This window comes from Stigmatopora argus, unplaced genomic scaffold (assembly GCF_051989625.1).
Source record: "Stigmatopora argus isolate UIUO_Sarg unplaced genomic scaffold, RoL_Sarg_1.0 HiC_scaffold_37, whole genome shotgun sequence".
NCBI lineage: Eukaryota > Metazoa > Chordata > Actinopteri > Syngnathiformes > Syngnathidae > Stigmatopora > Stigmatopora argus.
The window spans coordinates 168,757-189,186 of NW_027520051.1; the positions used below are offsets into that span (position 1 = coordinate 168,757).

The following is a 20,430-nucleotide window of genomic DNA, read 5'->3' on the forward strand; positions in this document are numbered from 1 at the left end:
TATTTTTTATCTGAAAACTTGCCACGTTCCAACTTACATTTTAACGTCAAACTTCTCATTTTAGTGTCAAACTTGGTCAGCTAATAAAATGAAATGAAATGTGAATAACATTGCGTTTGAAATTTGACAATTTTTATGTAAAACAGCCCAATTTAACATGAAATGTAAATTTTAAGATGATAGGATCACTTTTGATGTGAAACTTCTGACATATACATATAAATAACATCAATTTTAAAACGTTAAAATGCACAAATTGACTTTTTTCTGCCCTGGCGACGACACGCCTTTGTTAGCGACACCAAAAATTAAAGTTAATACGCAACCATATTCCGCAACATCCTAATTCAATGCCCATCTAGGCCACCAGAGGCAGTATAAACACACACTTTTACTCCTAACTAGTCTAGTCGAAAAATGCTACTTCCAACTAGCACGGTCGCTTTTTCTAAGACGCAACTTTGAAAGCAAACTTGACCTCCTCCAGAAATTCTGTCAAGGAAAGAAACGATTCCTTTTCACCCGTCACCGTCTGTCATTGCCACATAACGCCCGCGCACATCATTTGTTGACGCAGAAACGTCCATCAGCACGCGACGGAGACAAAAGCAAAGAGGCATGCGAAGAGAATGCCACGCCCCTCAGGTGCGAGTGCCTTAGCTAATCCCTCCCCGTCGCCACCGGCGAGGTGAGTCACTCTCAAACACTCCGCAGACGCCAGCCGAGCCCGCCAGTCACGTCCGGAAAGCCACGGGCCGACCCCGGGTTCCCCATCGCGGACGGTGAGTGGCCGGGGATTCCGCCAGTTCATCTCCGCCAACAAAATGCCGGCGGTGAAAGCGGAGAAGGATCCTCCGACGGACGCCTCGTCGTCGTCGGCCCCCGACCCCCCGGAGGAGCCGCCCCGGGGGCGACGCAGGAAGCGACCCCTTCAGCGCGGTAAGCCGCCCTACAGCTACATCGCCCTGATCTCCATGGCCATCGCCAACTCTCCGGAGCGCAAGCTAACGCTGGGCGGCATCTACAAGTTCATCACGGAGCGCTTCCCGTTCTACCGCGACAACTCCAAGAAGTGGCAGAACTCCATCCGCCACAACCTGACCCTCAACGACTGCTTCATCAAGATCCCCCGCGAACCGGGGCGCCCGGGGAAGGGTAACTACTGGGCCTTGGACCCCAACGCCGAGGACATGTTCGAGAGCGGTAGCTTCCTTCGGCGCCGGAAGCGCTTCAAGCGCTGCGACCTGAGCACCTACACCTGCTACGTGCACGACAAGGCGCTTTTGGCGCCGGTCCACGTGGGCAGACCCTACGCCAACGCGCCGTACCCCGACGTCAGCCCGTCCTACGGGCAGCAGCTGATGACCTCGTCCTACTACCCTTCGCCGTCGCCGCCCAGTTTCGGCCCGGCTCAGACTCGGAATTTCACCATCAACAATCTGATCGGAACGCCGGAGCAGTCTATCCGCGACTTTGTCCCCGAAGTGATCCCGGGGGGCCCCTGCGCCCTGCCGCCGCCCGCCTTCCAAAGCCAGGGTTGCGGCATCGTCACCCCGCCTCATCCCGCCGGCGCCGCTTCGCACCCGGGGTTCCCCTACCCCACGCCGAGCGGCCACCCGCACATCCACCACCACCACCATCACCACCACGCCCTCTCCCAGGGCCCTTACGGACAACTCCAAAGCCAAGCGTACGCCGCGAGCGGTCGCCTGGGCTCCTCGGGAGAGGCGAGCGATATCTACGACAGGGTCTCGCCGGTCCAGCTGGGTTCCTTCTCACAGTACAACGGCGCCAATTCGGGGGGTTACTTGCGACACCCGCCGTATAGCGGCAACATGGACAGGTTCGTGTCGGCTATATGAGCGTCGTTAAAGGTACTACGGGGAGGGGGATGGTTGCTATTTTATTTCTTTTCCTTTTCGCAAAACTAATCGTCTTTATTTTCCGGTCAGAATTCAGGTGGGTCCAAACATGCCACTATTCTTTTGATTTTGTATTTACCGCCAATGAAGTCAAACGTCTAAAGTTCGCCGGGAAAAGCAGCTTTGCGATATTTACTGATTTGTACCGCGATTAGATTCGATCGATTTAATTGAATGGGAACATGTTTAACGACGCCATCACTTCTACTTCACTAAAAGAAGCTTTAAAAAGGGGCCATTTTAATAAACAATTTTGCTGATGAAAACTTTCACGCGTCTCATTTTAATCTTGGACTTTGGAAATCAAAAAGGTATTAAAAATAAAAAATTCTACTCAATTATTTATATAATTATTTCTGAATATCGTAAGACGATAATATGCCTTAAATCATCCTATTACAATGGCGCTTTATCTATTCTTTACAGAAAAAATGGATAATTGGCTTTTTTTTATTTTTATTTTTTATTTATTTTTTTACAAAGTCTGCCACGATTTAATTCTATCCAAGAGTTTACCATATAATTCAACACTAAACATTAAAATATATTTCACTTAAAGTATCATACTTACCTAATTTCCTTACTTGTGCAAAGGTGTCAAAGTCAAGGCCCGGGGGCCAGTTGCGGCGAAGCAAATCATGTACATGGATCACTTCAAAATTGTACTTTGCCCCCTAAAAAATAAAAATATATAAATAGTTACCAACCTGCCTTAAAAACCTTTAATAGAACAAATACTTACATATGTGGGCATCCCATTTTCACCTGTGCAGGCCACAATATTAACCATTGGTGTGACCTACACGACCCTAAAATGTTCAGAAACACAAGGTTTTAATAATAATTATAACATTTTTTCTTTTCATTAATCGTTTATTTGTTATTATTTTCCTGAATAAAGACAAACATAACTTGACTAAACCATTTTCAATCCACTTAAAATGACCAAAAACTGAAAAACACAAATGATTTAATAATAATTATAAAAAAAATATTTTCATTAATAATTATTTTGTTATTATTTTCCTGAATAAAGACAAACATAACTTGATCAAACCATTTTCAATCCACTTAAAATGACCCAAAACTGAAAAACACAGATTACTACTAGTCAAACAAGTGGTTGTTAGCAAAAGTATAGTTTAACCTTAAAAAAACCACAACAAAAAACAACATATCCCTTATTTTTAAAATCCCTTTTGCGATAATTTGGACACCCCCGCAAAACCTGGACCCGTCTTGATGTCATACCCGCCTGATAGACAGGTCTGGTAGACCGTTTTTTTGGGTTTGTCGCTGCATTCCCGAAGACAAAACAAAGCCGTGATTGACCCGACAAGCAATTTTCAAGGTTGGTCCTCACGAACGTCATCTTCACGGCATGCGGGTGGAAATAATACTTTGATGGACGCGCTTTTAATGATGCTTAACCCTTAAGAGGTCCGATAGATAAGACTCTCACGGTTGTCAATTCAACACGAATATTACATTTTTCCGTTGTTCTTCTGTCGTTACTTTCAAATTGGTTTATTTAAAAAGGTATAATTCGCAAAGGTTTATTTAAGGTTGTTGATTTGACTTGTTTGTTTAAATCCTTTCACCTATAATTTAGAAGGCTTATTGGCTGTATATATTTGGCAATGTTTGCTTGTTAAAAGAGAAGTGTTGTTGTTTTGAGTTAACCGTTGTAGATTAATAGCCTATAATTTGCAGATTAATAGCCTATAATTTGCAGGTTTATAGCCTATAATGTATCACTGAGCAGGATAGGGCTGTCATATGTATATATGATTTTATAAAATCCATATTATGAGTACAAATGACTCACATTTAACATTCTATTCCATTTTCCCTAAAACAAGTAATTTGGGTGATCTTATTTTGGACAATATGGCATATTTTAAATTATGGCAACCTACGTATTGGTACATTCTTATTGGCCGCAAAATATTCTGAAAGGATCTCTTAAGGGTTAATAATCACCTTTTTGGGGGATTAAATTATCGGGCTTGATGGTCAAAGGCAGGGGTGTCAGACTCAGTCGGGTTGGTTCGCGGGCCACGTTAACGTCAACTCCATTTCATGTGGGTCGGACGATTTTAGATATAATATTTAGATTTTTTTTTTTTATATAAATGGATTAAAAGAACTGGATTAAAATCCCTGAATATTCAGTTTTTTATAGATCTAAAACAATGTTTATTTTAGCTTTTTTATATATTTTTTTAGATTTCACAAAATGATTTTTGAACTAAAAACACAGAAAAAATTGATTAAAAAATGACAATTATTGATTTAAAAAGGGGGAAAATCAGGAAATTTAATATACGTCGGATGATTTTAGATATAATATTTAGATTTTTTTATAAATGGATTAAAAGAACTGAATTAAAATCCCTGAATATTCAGTTTTTTATAGATCTAAAACAATGTTTATTTGAGCTTTTTTTATATATTTTTAGATTTTACAAAATGATTTTTGAACTAAAAACACAGAAAAAAATGATTAAAAAATTACAATTAGTGATTTAAACGGGGGGAAATCAGGAAATTTAATATACATCTATACTCTTCATTTTAATTTGATCCTAAAACAGAAGGTCGGCATTCATCATTTACTTTCCCGGGCCACACAAAATGATGCGGCGGTCCAGATTTGGCCCCCGGGCCGCCACTTTGACACAAGGCTTTACAATAATTGAAGATCGTTGTATGTGGTGTTGCAAAACAAAACAAAAAAAATGGGGAAAATGTATTAAGCGTTTAAGAATAAAACCTGTCAATGGATCCGGACTTTTTGTTGTTTTCCTCGAGGCGTTTCATTTCATCTGTTTTTGGAGTAGCGTCTGGAGCCGGCTGGCCTTTTTTGGACACTCGGTTCTGCTAATCTGCTCAAGCAAACACACACGGTGATTTGAAACGCGATAGTTGGGCCCGTTTGAGGAGGAAACGGCCGCCAGTCAACCACGACGTGACAGGACCTGAAAGGATGCACTTCATTAATGCAACTTGATTGTATCACGTTGTTGTTGTGAAAGAATTGAGATTGCATCACCGCAACAACAAAAACAAAACAAAAACTATATTTTAAGGTTAACATTTTTTACCAGTGTCTTAATGGTGATATTAGAAATCTTTAAAAAAAAAAAATGTACGTACGTACTTGGTTCAGACGTCTATCACTTTTGCTGTAAGAAAGAACTTATTAAATCATAAAAACACAAGGAGAAAAAATATTACATATCTTATGTTTGACTAAACATAAATAGATTTTGAAATAAAATATTCTCTTGTCATATGAATTTCAAATGTTTTAATACAAATGATTGTAAATAGTCCCTGATTCATCCCCGACAATGAGTCAAAATCTAACATTTAAATGACAAGTTTTATGACATTATAAGAAAATAGATCTGACGCACTGTGGATGAATGAATCATAAACGGCCGTTTTATTATTTTAACAAAACTAAACACACAATACAACTTTTTTTCCAAAGGAATTGTGGTTTTACTTCCTGTGGGACGTTTGTAACCAAGATAAAAAGACGCTTTATTTAATGTTGTTAATTTGAAACATTGAAAAACTAAAAAAATTAAAATAAAAACGCATAAACACTCCGAAGAAGACAAACAACATCAACCTAAATAATCGGAAAGCACTTTCAGCTGCTCACAATTGTTCACCACGTCGGGCAACGACAGCAACGTCTGCGAGGAAAAAAAACAACAACAAAAACGGAGTAAGGAAAAAAATAAAATAAAAATAAAAATATTTTTTTTTAAAAACTCTACGTTTCCGCCGTATTAACATGACGGGATGATAAAAGGAATTGAACTCACCTCTCGCACTTTTGTCATCATTTTGCTCAACATTTGCAACTCCATTTCGCACTTCTCCAAATTCGTCTGTTGGACGGCTTGCTGCAAACGGGCGAAAATTTAAAAAATTGGACGCCGGGGCTTTTTTTTTGACCGGCGCCATTTTGTGCCGACCACTCACGTTTCGTTTTGCCCGTTCCAGGAGTTTCGCTTTGGTCTGCTGCGTTTCCTGAAGGCTCTTATTCAGTCTCTCCACCTAATGGTAATTTAAAAAATATATAAGATAATTCTCTGCATGTCCACTAGGGCAAGGGTGTCGGACTCGAGTTGGTTCGCGGGCCGCTTTAACGTCAACTTGATTTTACGCGGGCCGGACCATTTTAGATATATTTCGATTTTTTTTAACAAATGGATTAAATGAACTAAATTAAAATCCATGAATATTCAGTTTTTTATAGATCTAAAACAATGTTTATTTGCGCTTTTTTTAAATATATTTTTTGATTTTACAAAATGATTTTTGAACTAAAAACAGAAAAAATGGATTAAAAAATTACAATTATTGATTTAAAAGGGGTAAAATCAGGATATTTAATATACATCTATACTCTTCATTTTAGCTTTTTTTATTTAGTTTTAGATTTTACAAAATAATTTTTGAACTAAAAACACAGAAAAAATGGATTAAATAAATACAATTATTGATTTAAAAAGGGGGAAAATCAGGAAATTTAATATACATCTATACTCTTCATTTTAGCTTTTCTTTATATATTTTTAGATTTTACAAAATGATTTTTGAACTAAAAATACATCTATACTCTTCCTTTTAATTTGATCCTAAAACAGAAGGTCGGCACTCATCATTTACTTTCCCGGGCCACACAAAATGATGCGGTGGGCCAGATTTGGCCCCCGGGCCGCCACTTTAACACATGTGCACTAGGGCGTCGGTGCCAAATATGTGGTTCTCGGGCCGGAATAGGGGTCCGTCCCGGTCAACGGGAATTTTTAGGAAAGTCCGATACGTTCTAGATTTTGCGTACAAAAGAACTCTTATTTGAAATGTCATGCTCTTATTTTGGCAAGGCGCCATCAAACGGGAAGTAGCTAGCGAAATGATTTGATTGGAAAACGGAGTGGCACCTCTTGGAGTAAGAAAAGCTTCTGGTCGGTGTCGTCGGTGTCGTCAGCGGTCGTCTGTCCGGCCGCTTTAATCAGCTTGACGCGCAGGATTTGGACTTGGGTTTCTGAGCGTTGGAGCGAGCGACTAAGCTCGCTTGTCTCTTGACGCAACTCCTGTTTAGAATTGGAGGGGAAAAAAAAAAAAAGCGGGACTTTATCACTGTAAAATGCATTTTAAGTGAGTGGCTTACGTACTGTAACAATTTAGAGCAAGGGTGTCAGACTCGGGTTGGTTCGCGGGCCGCATTAACGTCAACTCAATTTCATGTGGGCCGGACCATTTTAGATATAATATTTAGATTTTTTTTATATAAATGGATTAAAAGCCTTGAATATTCAGTTTTTTATAGATCTAAAACAATGTTCATTTTAGCTTTTTTATATGTATATTTTTAGATTTTACAAAATGATTTTTGAACAAAAAACACAGAAAAATGGATTAATAAATGACAATTATTGATTTAAAAGGGGCAAAATCAGGAAATTTAATATACATCTATACTCTTCATTTTAATTTGATCCTAAAACAGAAAGTCAGCACTCATGATTTACTTTCCCGGGCCACACAAAATGATGCGGCAGGCCAGATTTGGCCCCGGGGCTGCCACTTTGACACATGATTTAGAGCATGTTTTCATCCACTATATGGACTTTTTCCCCCCATCAAACGATATACGTTAACGTTTATGTTTACTGCTTGGCTGTTTAGTCTTTGTTGATGGTCCAACTAGTGGGCCGTTTTACTAAAGGAAGTCTCATAAAATAAAATTTTTAAAATTCCTGATTTTATCTTTAAAAAATAAATAAATAAATCTGTAGGGGCCATACCAGTGTTTCCCAACCACCGTGCCATGGGAAATGACTTCCAAGAAATCATGGGTTTTAATATTCCGAGAAAAAAATGTTATTTTGGGGTTAAAATTGAAAATGTGACAAACAATTAATCCATATTGTTTTATGGCAAGATTCAAATCATAATATTTCAGGATTAAAGTTGCTTATTTTTAATATAACTTGAACTGGAAGTGGTTTGGTTTCGTGGGCATCCATGTTGGTGATGTAAAATCCGTGTGACCGCAAAACTGCTTTTCGCATAATATTATGAAATTGAAGTGATCTTGGGAGAAGTCATAAAATTACGATGACGACGGAACTTGGTGACCTTGGCGAAGTAAGGTGGGTGTGGAAAAATGAGATATTGAAATATTTATGAAATAATTTCTGTTGATAAAACTAAATGAAAATGATTTTAAACTGTAAATATAGGTGAAAGAATTTTAAATGAGGAGATTTTCAGATGGTGCTCCAGCGTGAGATTAGCTCAATGTTAATTAAAAGTGTGACGCAGCTCAAAAAGGCTTTAGGGCTTCTCACATTGCACGCCAGGCTGTGTTTGGTGGCCGTCTCCTGAGCCTCGGTGACCTCAGTCATCAGCTTACTGATGGTCTTCTCGTTCTGTCGGGAGGGAATGATTCACAGAGCGAAAAGGACTGGACTTTTCCGGCGTTTCGCCGAGCCTCCGACCTGCTCTTGCTGCTGCAGCGCTTGTTCTCGTCGAGCCGCCTGGCCTTCCGCCAGGCTCAGTTGGCGCTTCAGTTGGGCCGCCTCGGCGGTGTGCTGGCTTTTTTCAGCCTCCAGCGCCATCTCCAGGCTAGACCTGGAAAGAAAAGGGGTACTACTTTGACCTGACTGTGTTCTGTGAACAATAACATCACTTGGATTGGACATCTATCACTGTAGATGACAGCCAATGAGCAAAAAAAAAATGCAGCTTTTTAATGTACATTATCCAAGTTTTTAATTCCTCATTGTGTTCATTCTGTCACAATAATTAGGAAAGTGAAAAATATCAACATGAAACACTTTTACTTTAATAGACTCCAGACCCTAATGAGGATAAAGCGGTTCAGAAAGGTATTGTGCTCTATTTTATTTGAGTTTCCACATTGATGCAACACAGTTTTTTAAATCTATGACGTGCTGACTACACTTTGCAATCTCTGTAGCCATTCTCAGTATTTTATTTTCCAATAATGATTAAACTGGGGTATTATCTTATTTTACGTTTTGGTCCAAAACATAGTACAGTGGTACCTCGACCTACGATCAGCTCGTGGTATGACGAAAATTTCGATCGAATAATTCGCCCGCGATACGATCAAAATTTCGAGATGCGACCAAGCCAGGTGGCCATGACATGAGAGGCTGTTTATCATTGTAGCGCACTGTATTTTTTTGCCGCATCTCTTTTGTGTATAACAGATATCTACGAGCACTGAAGGATTTATTCAGACGAGTTTCGACCAGGAAACGCACAACGCGCATGCACGGGCAAAAAGAGGGCTTTCTGGGTAATGAAGTATACTCGTGCACACAACACCGACCGATAGGCAATGGCAGCCTTTCTCAGAATAAAACTTCATTACCCACAATCAATATGTAGGTAGGCAGCTGTTGCATTTCCTGCTTTTCCTTCCTTAGCCTGTTAGCTCCCGCGATCGCTTATTCAAGACTACTTCTCGTTGGCAAGTGGTCGTGCGTTGTCCGATTGTGAGGACATTTGTGTGCATCATTTTGGGAATATTTTGAAGGGAATACAACAGCAAACAGTCCACCGATAGCGAACGTGAGGGTGGAGGCGTGGCAAACCGCTAACCCGGAAAACGAAGGTAAAAAAAGATTAAAACAAAATTAGAAAATCAGTTTTGTGTAAAGTTACATTAAACGTATGTTTGAGTGTCTGTATATATTAATCCAAGTTCATTTAAATTTGTTTGTTTGTTTACGAGTGCCGTGGATAAAGTCCCCCCGAACACCCCCCCCCGCCTCCGTGTATGTCGCTGTCTCTACCCTCTGCGAAATGAGTCTAATTTTAGTTCTATTAAACACATTTTATTACTATTAAACCACTAGTTATGTATTACTTTGTTAATAGATGGCGAATTAGAAGATTTATTTTCCAATATCCTGTTTTTGGTGTTTTTTCAGAGGGTTGGAACAAATTAATTTGTTTTTAGTTCATTTCAATGGGAAACGTCCGCTCGAGTTACGAAAAGCTCGACATACAATCTCAGTCCCGGAACGGATTAAGATCGTAGGTCAAGGTACCACTGTAGTCTACTTACACGGTGCGTTGAAGTTCATCCAAGCGATCGTCTTTAAGCCGCTGCAGTGCCTTGAGGGCGCCGACCAGCTCGGTGACCGTGTTGCTCAGGAGGGCCAGCGGCTCCAACAGGCTGCTCCGCCCCTCTTCCCTGTCCTCCGACACCCCCTCTGCGAGCTTACTTTTCGGTGTGACCGGAAGGCGGGTGAAGGCGCTGTTCTTGCTAAACATGGCATCACTTGGCGAGTCCACGGACACTTCAGGGGAAAATAAAAACACAGAAATTATGCATACCGTTAGATTCATGCCACAATTCTATGGGCAAAATGTAAAATACTGCTTACATAATTAATCTAATGCCACTGTTATGTTATTTCTTAGACATTTATTGATACCATTTTTTATTCTGGTATGAGTATAATTCATGAAAACAAACAAAAAGACAAAGACCCACATTTTAGTGATTAAAATATATGCAAACCATATGCCGTATGCATGCATGTACATTTATGTGTATGTATGTATATATGTGCTAAGCAACACGCTTATTTATTTATATATTTATTCATGTATTTATTTAGTAACTTACTTATTACCTATCTATTTATGTCTAAAATGTCTTTCCTATTCCTGCATCCTCACCCTCGAACGAAATTTCCCGAATACGGGATGAATAAAGCTATAAAGTTATCCAATCCAATTTAAAAAAAAATGAAAATCCAACTTGTTAATCCATTGAGCAAATTGTATTAAGAAAAACAACATATTGCGCAGCCCTAACAGGAATGTTATTGACCCGTTTCTTTCGTTTGAGTGTTCTAAGAGTTATTAAGCCAAAATTCCAGTTCATTCAATTGATTTTTAAAGTAACTTTAGTTACTGAACAGTTACTGAATCATGGCATTAAATGTTAAATCAAATTGACATAAAAAGTTACCATCAAGTGTTCCGTTTTCCACCTCCTTGCGCCGATCCTGAGCAGTTGACACAAGTGTGCCGTTGTCCTCAAAAGAGCTGGGCGTCGCATTTTCAGACTCCTGCAAAGCCAAGATGGTTTCAGTCGCGCCGAAAAGACGCCGGGCCGCCGTTTTCCCGTACCTGTCTGCCGAGCGCCAGGTGCAGCTCGTCGGTCGCCCCCCTTAGCGCGTGGTGTAGCAAGGTGATTTCCGTGACGGCCCGAGCGAGCCCCTTACCCCGCTCAAGTTTTTCCGCCGTGGCTGCAGCCTGTGCAGCCTGCAGCTGCTCCTGCACGTAAGACGTCTCTTGGCTGCAAAAAGAGGCGGGATTATTGTATCGTGTTTTTTTCCCTTGAGTTTCTCAGGACCTGTGAAGCAATTTCATTGCTTTAGAATAATCTGGACTTGTAGGGAGTTTCGTGTAACACGCTTATTTATGTATTTATTATCTATTTCATTTAAGTCTACAATGTCTTTTTCTGTGTTTTTTGACCTTCTTGATACTGCAACAAAGTGAATTTCCCAAGTATGGGATGAATAAAGTTGAATTTAATCTAATCTACTTTGTAGCCAGGAAGTCTGTGGAATTTATGTTTGACTTTTTTTTCTTAACTTATAGTAAGGACCACGCTGATAGCAGAAGGAATTACGTTCTGACTTGGTAGCCATCTTTGGACAGGACCAGTTGCTTCGCCAAATATAATTAAAGCGTGGACTTTGCGCAACCTATCGTTATTTCAAACGTCAGACAGTATTTTTTGATAAAAGAAATACAGTTTCTTGATATCTAAATTTTTGGTACCCGGACATTTCGTCGCCGGACATTTATTATAATCATGAGAGAGAGAGTTTTTACTTCAGATTGTTTAAAGGAACTTTGACATTAAAATAAAAGGCAATAAATAAAATTGTTTTATTAAAAATGATGTGCAATGGCTCTCTCTCTCTCTCATGATGATAATTTTGAGAGCGAGAGATTACCTGGTTGATCGCTTTCAACAGTAAAAACTCTCTCTTATGATTATAATTTTGAGAGCGAGCGAATCCGGCGACGAATTGTCTGTCGACGAAGTGTCCATTCGACGAAATGTCCGGGGACGAAACATCCGGGGACGAAACATCCGGGGACGAAACATCCGGGGACGAAACGTCCGGGTACCAAAAATTTAGACGTCTGTTGATTAGAAACCAAACCTTTTCTAAAACTTTCAAAAGCGCAGTATGTAAAGAGTATTTTAGCTGGAGCAATTAATTCTATACTTGCATCTGTCTACTCTGTTTCACAATGGCCACCATCTTAAAGCTAAGCTATAAGAGCAAATATAAATAGCTATAATTGAACCGTTGATGATCAGATAATTACCCAGAAGCAGAAGTAAAAGGCTGTGAGCATATTCTAAAAGAAATAAAGATGACATTAAGCTGAAGTGCTGTAATATTTAAACTTGCTTTTGCAATTTTGCAGCTATTCATTCCATTTTGATCTGCTCTTTTGTTGTTGATGGTTTGTTTTGGAACTGCTGTGTTTATCTACTTGCCCCTCAAAATGTGATTTATACTCCGATGTCGTCCTTTTTTGTTATATGACGAGCGCAGCGGTAATTCCAGTGCTTTGAGGACAAGAGACTCACTCTTTTTGGCGGAGTTCTGCCTTAAGGTCCTCGCACTGAATGTTCCTTTCGTGGAGAACCACGAGCGCGTTCTCGTTTTCGGCGAGCTGCTCCCTGGTCACCTGGTTCTCGGCTTGCAAGAACTGGAACCCAAGCGCGACAAAGCGTTAGCGTTCAACAAAAAGGCCGTTAGCGTTCCTCACCAACGCCTCTCGGGCCACCGAAGCCGACCTCGTTCAATTCCGCCACGCCGCCGAGCTCCCGGCAGACGTCCCTCAGCTCCTGGATCTGCGAGCTCTGCGACTGGTGGCTCGCCATCAACCGCTCGAGATCCCCGTCTCTTTCGGCCAGACGGCGAGCCAGCTCGTCGGCCCCTTCCTCCGCCTGCCGCTTCGACGACGCCAACCTGAAATGGCCGTGATTCGCTTAGAATTTTGTTCAACTGAAAATATTTTCTGGGACGTCACTTACTCCTCTGCAATTTCTTTGACCGCGTTTGCGTCCCTCTGTGCCTCCTCCAACCTGTAAATAAAGCATTTGTCACCATGCTAGAGTTGCTTTTATACGTCAAATCCGGACATGTCTCGCTATCATTAAGGCTTTTCAAAACCTTCGCTAAGTCAATTAGTGCTGTGCAATATGCCGCTATACAGTGGTACCTCGACACAAGATCGTAATCCGTTCCGAGACTGAGATCGTATGTCGAGCTTTTCGTAACTCGAGCGAACGTTTCCCATTGAAATGAACTGAAATCAAATTAATTAATTAATTTGAACGAAGCCGCGTTATGAGTGATTTCTCCTTGCAAGTTGTAATCAGTGTATGTCAATGATGTCTTCCTGTTTTATTAAATATTACTAATAATGATTAAATGGTATTAATCATTATTCCATCAGTTTTTTTTCCCCTCAATATCGTCCAGTGCTATTGTCAGGATTTTCGATTTGTTCGAAACATACTTGCAGGTTTCTTCAGCCAACATGTGCTCCAACATGGTATGGGACGCCGTGGTGGAAGACAAGGTGGCCGACATTTGCGTCACGGTCCTCTCCAGCTGAGCTCGCTCGTCCTCGCGCTCCATCAGCTTTTGACGAAGAACACCAACCTCTGGGGTAAAGTTTAAACAATATTTATTTTTTTATTTTATTTTTTTAAATCACTTTGCAGCTTGACACATCAAACCGCATCTGCGTTAGATATTTTACCTGAAGTCAAAATTGTAATCTGTTGATTTAAGTCACCAATCTGTTCTTCAGCATTGTGATGATTTAGCTGGGCTTGCTTCAACTTCTCTTCCAGCTTTGTGGTAAAACAAATTCAAAAAGTGATGAATTACAAGTTGTTTTCCAGGGTTTTTTGTTTTATGCCTATGCTGACCAGTTCGTTCTCTTCCAGCACTCGGTCCCGCGTCGAAATATGTTCGTCTCTCTCCTTCAGAGCGGCTGCCGCCTTCTCATTAAGCTTTGCTAGCAAGGGAGCGCTCCTTTGCACCAGTTTTCTGACAGTCGACAGCTGTGACGAGGAATAAAAACAGAAAAACGTGATGCCAAGACACATTAAAAAAGTCGGGTTTTTTTCACCTACTTCTTTGGTCAAATTGGATTGATCTCCCACTGTTTGGCTCACGAGATTCAAAGTAGAGTTGAGGGTTTCGCTGCTGGTTTGGTTCAGTGCAACCTGGGTGTGAGAAATGAAACATAGTAGTACTTATACAGTAGTGACTGGCTTTCCTATTTTATTCTTTTGACCTGCTCTGTGTAAGTAATATTGAGGGCGGCCAGAAGTTGGCGCTGAGAGCCGACGCTCCTCTCGAGTTCCGCCATTTCGTCAGCGCAGTGAGTTCGTAGCTGCTCCATCGTAGCGAAGGCCTGAAAGTACACGAACGATTGGGTGAAGAGGCCTTTTGAGAGTGCCGATTGAAATCGATATATTTGATACTTACGGCGTGCTTGGATGTCAGGGCGTCTTCCATTTCAGTCTTCATTTGGTCTCTTTGTTGGAAAGCCTCCTTCACTTTCTGTGTCATTCGGAGCTGAGTATCCTTCAACTTTGTGCACTTTGCCTTCATTTCGTCATACTAAAAAAGAGAATGTGTATTGAATTGTAGTTAGATGTGATTGGATTTTTTTTTAAGTCGTCCATTTTTTTTCAATATTATTTTCTCCTAAAGACAATAAAATTGGTTTACTATTTTTTTTAATTCTATTGTTCATGTAGGATTCAATTTTTATCCTGCAAATACTGTTTTTTAAACATTTGCCACTCTAATTTTGTATTAAAAAAAAATGTCATTTTTTAAATAACTGTTTTAACAGAAAAATATTCAAATATTTTTTGCTATAATTAATGTTAAAAAGACTTCAAAAGTATGACAAAAATATTTCTAAGTAAAAGCATTCTTGCAATTTCATCACTTTACTTCCTGAAACAAAATATGATTATATCTCAATCTCCCATGATTAAAAAAAAAAGAACATAATATAATTTTAATATTGCTATTTTTCTCAATTCACCTATTCAGGGTGTAGTGCCTGTTGTTACCTGGGATAAGCTTGTAAGGATAAACAGATGGGAAAATGAAAGAATAAATAGACATATTTCCTCTGAGACTCACGTGCGAGGCGAGACTTTGATGATCCTCTCGAACAAATGCCTCCATTTTCTTCATATCGGTGAGCGCCGCGTCGGTGTCGCTTGTCAAAGATGTCTGTTGGATTACATTTAGTATGGTCTCGTCATACTGGATTGGATTTATGGCCTTATTAATCACAGGTAATGATTTAACTGAGTGCCCCATAAGGGTTGATTTAAAAAAAAAAATCTAAATCCAAGTCTCACCATCGTCACACGCATTCCCTGCATGGATTGGACCAGTTCTTGCAGATCTCGTCCATCTTGCTCCAAGTCCCCAATTCGTTTTAAGGCCTCCATATATAAGTCCCTGTACATTGTGGTCTAGGTGTAAAGTACACAAATACAACTAGATATTAGCCACGCATTGAGATAGAACCAATGTTTTTTTTTTCTCCTTGTCATTTACCTGGCTGAGCTCCGTGTGGTCCGTCTGTACGGGCCTGTCCCGCAGCTGGGAGGGCGGCGCGCCGGTGGAAGTGTGGCGCGCGAGGGGCGCCCGAGCGGCAGCCAGCTGCTGTACCAAGGCCTCGCCTACGATCATGCTGGACAGCAGCCTCTGCTCCAGCTCCTCTCGGGGGACGCCGTCCAGGTTGCTTGGGATACAGCTGCCAGAACACATAACCAAATAAGAATCGGTGTCCAATGGAAGTTTCTGAGGTGTGAATCTAATCACATTTATAGGATATGAAAGATAAGAAATCACATTGTTCAAACTTCAAGAATCAATATGTTTGGCCATATGGTGTTAATATACAACTCGTCAAGAGTTCATGTATAATATAATATATTCCATATTATAAATGATATCTGGTAGAAGCCAGTTAAAGCATTTTTCAAGGTGGACTGGTAACAACAAACAAGAAGAAAATACCTGAACATTTTTTAAAACCAATTGAAATTGGAGTGCCAATTATAAAATTAGATAAATAAGTAGTTATTCTGCAATTTCATTGCTAAAGCGTTACAGACAACTCATTGTTTAAAAAATAAATAAAAATAGCATATCTATTGCTATTGGGGACCCACTCAAAATGATATGACGGGCCAGAAATGTCCCAAAAGCCTTGAGTTTGACACCAGCGAGTCACCCAAAAAAATTCTAAAAAAAAGTACAGTCAATTTTAGTTGTTTATTCGTAATTTTGCAGGTGGAAAATTCTCAAATTTGAATGAAACCGGTTTTTATGGACAAGACGACAAATCCAAAAGATGACAAAGTTTTCCGTTTCCATTAATCTGATCAGGTTTTTGCATAACAAATAGCTATATCGATAGAGAAAATAGGATTACTTACTTCCACAGGAGAGGATCTGTGAGCGTGCTAGCGTCGGCTACAGAAAATTCCACTTTCCTCACAAACTCCCCTGACGTATTGAGGCTTCGATCGAATCGTCTCACGGGAGTGACGCCCACGCAGGTGCTGCGGGACTCGACGGGAGGCGGAGCTTGTCCGGCGGCGGCGGCAGCGCGTGTGGCGAAATCCATCTTTCCCGACGCCAGGATGAGAAACTCGGCCATCTGTCGGAGCTGCTGCTGAAGCGGATAGTCCGGGGTGAAAGGCGGCGCTGACCCCTTGACCTTTTTCGTCAAATCCGTCTGTAGATTCTCCGACTGGGTTTTGTTGCACAGAGTCGTGGAGTTTAAAAGTGGGCTGGGGATCGGGCTCTCCAAGTGCTCCGCCCACCAAGCGGCTTGCTCGTCGTTGTCTGGCGAAAGCGTGTTCTTCTCGCAATCGTTGGCGGTTTCCCGGCAAGCTCTCATGAGGGACTCGGACGCCCTTCGGACGGGACTGATGAGATGCAGGGCCGATACGACCGAGGGATACTCGGAAAGTACTTTGAAAACATTGGGCACCGTCTCCGCCAGGGATTGGCCAGCGGCGGTCGGCGCTTCGGGTCCGTCGTCCGACGAGCCGAGGGCACTGTCCTTTGCCTCGCTGAGTTCCAGATGCCGTTGCGTATCCGTGAGGGCATCGGGTTCCTTGGGTGAAAGTCCTGGGTCTGACTGACCGGTTGCAATTTGTTCAACCGTCTCGTTTAAAATTCCAGTCAACACGGGGCTTCCGTCATTGAATTTGTGTTGGACCTCCAAAGAAACTGGATTGAAGGACATCGTTTTGGAGGCTGGTGTAAAAGTAAGCAAGTCGTTATCATTTTGACTCCTTTGAATGGAATCCAGTAGAAGATCTTCATTGTTTTGTTGGATATGGGAGTCATCAGTTTGTTTCTGTGTACACACAAAAGACCCCAAACGACAGTACGAATGTTCAAATTGATCACCGGACTCCTGAAGATGAGTAGCTAAAAAGCTAGCTTCTGGATGATCCGTCGCCATTTGCTCTGAAGGAAGAAGAACGGTCTCTTCTGCCATTTTGGTGACATTGGAAACTGAATTGAAAGACATTGTCTTGGAGGCTGGTGTAAGAGTAACCAAGTCGTTATTATTTTGACTTCTCTGAATGGAATCCAGTAGAAGGTCTTCATTTTTCTCCTGGATCTGGGAGTCTTCAGTTTGTCCCTGTGTAGACGCAAAACCCTGCAACAACACTTTCTCTTGTTCCATAGCCTCCACATTAGGCTCCAAACGACAGTATGGGTGTTCAAAGTGATCACCGGATTCCTGAAGATCAGCAGCTAAAAAGCTAGCTTCCGGATAATTGGTTGCCATTTGCTCTGATGGAAGAAGAATGGTCTCGTCTGCCATTTTAGTGTCATTGGAAACTGAATTGAAAGACATTGTTTTGCCTGCTGGTGTAAGCGTAATCAAGTCGTTATCATTTTGACTCTTTTGAATGGAATCCAGTAGAAGATCTTCATTGTTCTGTTGGATCTGGGAGTCGTCAGCTTGTTCCTGTGTGCACTCAAAAGACCCCAAACGACAGTACGAATGTTCAAGGTGATCACCGCATTCCTGGAGATCAGCAGCTAAAAAGCTAGCTTCCGGATGATTGGTTGCCATTTGCTCAGATGGAAGAAGAATGGTCTCGTCTGCCATTTTAGTGTCATTGGAAACTGAATTGAAAGACATTGTTTTGCCTGCTGGTGTAAGTGAAATTAAGTTGTTATCATTTTGAGTCTTTTGAATGGAATCCACTAGAAGATCTTCATTGTACTGTTGGATCGGGGAGTCGTCAGCTGGTTCTTGTGCACCCACAAAAGACTGGAAAAAATCTTCCCCTTGTGCCAAAGTGTCCACATTCGCCTCCAAACGACAGTACGGATGTTCAAAGTGATCGTCGCATTGCTGAATATCAGCAGCTAATAAGCTAGCTTCAGGATGACCGGTTGCCATTTGCTCTGATGGCAGAAGAACGGTCTCATCTTCCATTTCAGTGACATTGGAAATTTCCACTTGACCTCCAGTGCAGGTAAATGACTTGAATGTTACATCATAGACTGGACTGGAAGACTTTGTCGCACTTGCGAAACCAACAAATTGAGTCTCCAGTTGCTCTTGAACGCAGTAGGGATGTTCTTCGTGTATGTTGAAGATCTCACCGGTGTCCATGTCCTCTTTTTCGCAGGTCTTGCTAGCAGTTTGGCCTTGAGGCAAAACAATGCTGTCTTCTGGACATGAAGATGGTTCTTCTGAAACAATCACTTGCCCATTGGAGAAGGTGAATGATTTAAATGTGAAATCAGAAAATGCACAATCGGCCATTTCAGTGGTTTGTGTCATTTGGGCTGGTGGAGGAGAGCCAATGCCCAAATCCTGTTGGTGGAATAATGACTGTGTTAGAATTGCAGAATGACAAAAGGCAAAATTTCTTCCCAAAACGGGGTTTTTCTCTGCCCAAAAACAATTTTGAGAGAAACATTGAGCGCACCTGGTTCAAACGTGATCTGGATTTACGTCTGATTGGAGTCGGAAGAAAGTGCTTCTCATTTTCCAAACTTCGCAGGGGAACACGAGCACAAATCCTGGAAGGCTAAATAAACATTCAAAGCAATGAAAAAAACTATGGAAATGAAAGTACGTGGAAATTTGACGATGCTACAGCAATGCAAACAATACAAAGTTATGCTCACCGAGCCTTCCACGCTTTGATTTGACATCACTGGAATTGTAGAAAACGTCCGGTATTTGAGCAAGGAATGCAATTCATTAAAATAACATTTTTTAAAAAACTGTATCGTAATTATAGACCACTATAATTAGTTATTCGGCCCAGAAAATGCGACATTAACAACGTACTTACGGCGACGGTTGACAGTATTCTTTCACGAAAGATGGGATTAGCGAGTTCTTTTTCCTGCCATATCTTAAACGTTTAGAAATGATTAAAATTTGTATAACTTAACAAAAACGCCTAAGACTTACAATATCATATTTCGAAAAATTCGTCAAACCGTGAAGTTGTCAACAACGCCGCTGCATTCAAAAACTGAAACAGGCGCGTCATTGGTCAATTTTTTCTTCTACTGTTTTTTTATGGCAGGCTCGTACACAAATGTTACAGTTGCGCCCCTTCTGGTCAGTGTGCGCATTTGCATGATATCCTCGGCTGTTGGAAAGCTGATTAAAATTTCTATCATTTTTTTTTAACTTTATTAAGAACACAAAACCATTAAAAACAATAAGTAGTAGTTTATTTCTTCTATTTAGCGAGAAATTTGGGACTTTTTTGGACTCTGCTATTGGAGAATACTAGATGAACGGGTTAAAATTATACTATCAGTCAGTACTATTGTCATATGAGACAAAAATTCAGGTTAAATGGACCAACCAGAACCACCCAAGACCAGTTCCAAGACAACCACTATTTTTAACGCAATTTACCCCAATTTGGGCACTATTTCTTGCCTAACATCCCCCCAGAACCTCCCTGGAAGACTAATTTTACACAATATTGTGAATTATACATCTACCCACAAATAAGACACCATTCCTGGGTAAATGGACCAACCAGAACCAATCAGGACCAGTTCCAATACAAGCACTCGTTGTCATAAAAGTGCCCAAATTAGGCACACTGTTTGTGGCATAACTTTACTTCACAACTACCCTGGAAGATTATTTTATACAGAATTGTCAATATACATGTACCCTCATATGAGACAAAAATTCAGGTTAAATGGACCAACCAGAACCACCCAAGACCAGTTCCAAGACAACCACTATTTTTAACGCAATTTACCCCAATTTGGGCACTATTTCTTGCCTAACATCCCCCCAGAACCTCCCTGGAAGACTAATTTTA

The 20,430-nt window shown here is 40.9% G+C and overlaps 2 protein-coding genes across 3 annotated transcripts; one reads left to right on the top strand and one right to left on the bottom strand.

Annotated features, from left to right (window-relative positions):
- The first annotated feature begins 580 nt into the window (after nt 1–580).
- LOC144070344 (forkhead box protein E1-like) lies at nt 581–2,188 on the top strand. Its single transcript, XM_077594904.1, has one exon. The coding sequence runs from the start codon at nt 825–827 to the stop codon at nt 1,860–1,862; it is 1,038 nt and encodes a 345-aa protein (XP_077451030.1). The 5' UTR covers nt 581–824; the 3' UTR covers nt 1,863–2,188.
- A 3,158-nt stretch (nt 2,189–5,346) lies between these two features.
- LOC144070343 (uncharacterized) lies at nt 5,347–19,632 on the bottom strand. Of its 2 annotated transcripts, XM_077594902.1 has the most exons (26): nt 19,551–19,615; nt 19,429–19,491; nt 19,259–19,287; nt 19,057–19,158; nt 16,525–18,941; nt 15,638–15,836; nt 15,436–15,552; nt 15,212–15,304; nt 14,540–14,674; nt 14,346–14,465; nt 14,182–14,274; nt 13,975–14,109; nt 13,803–13,896; nt 13,557–13,704; nt 13,069–13,119; nt 12,829–13,003; nt 12,619–12,740; nt 11,130–11,298; nt 10,969–11,068; nt 10,054–10,288; nt 8,453–8,585; nt 8,303–8,383; nt 6,890–7,042; nt 5,925–5,999; nt 5,765–5,845; nt 5,347–5,632 (listed from the first exon to the last, which is right to left on the bottom strand). In XM_077594902.1, the coding sequence occupies exons 3-26, from the start codon at nt 19,283–19,285 to the stop codon at nt 5,561–5,563; spliced, it is 5,127 nt and encodes a 1,708-aa protein (XP_077451028.1). In that variant the 5' UTR covers nt 19,286–19,287; nt 19,429–19,491; nt 19,551–19,615; the 3' UTR covers nt 5,347–5,560. The 2 variants fall into 2 exon arrangements, with proteins under 2 accessions (XP_077451028.1, XP_077451027.1); XM_077594901.1 differs by having other exon boundaries at nt 19,425–19,632.
- Nucleotides 19,633–20,430: the final 798 nt, after the last annotated feature.

Coding starts and splice junctions, on each gene's coding strand:
- LOC144070343 (XM_077594901.1), bottom strand. Junction 13,004..13,068: donor GTCAAAGAAATTGCAGAGGA/GTAAGTGACGTC, acceptor CGGCCATTTCAG/GTTGGCGTCGTCGAAGCGGC. Junction 5,846..5,924: donor TGGAACGGGCAAAACGAAAC/GTGAGTGGTCGG, acceptor GCCCGTTTGCAG/CAAGCCGTCCAACAGACGAA.
- LOC144070344 (XM_077594904.1), top strand. CDS start 825: ATGCCGGCGGTGAAAGCGGAGAAGGATCCTCCGACGGACGCCTCGTCG.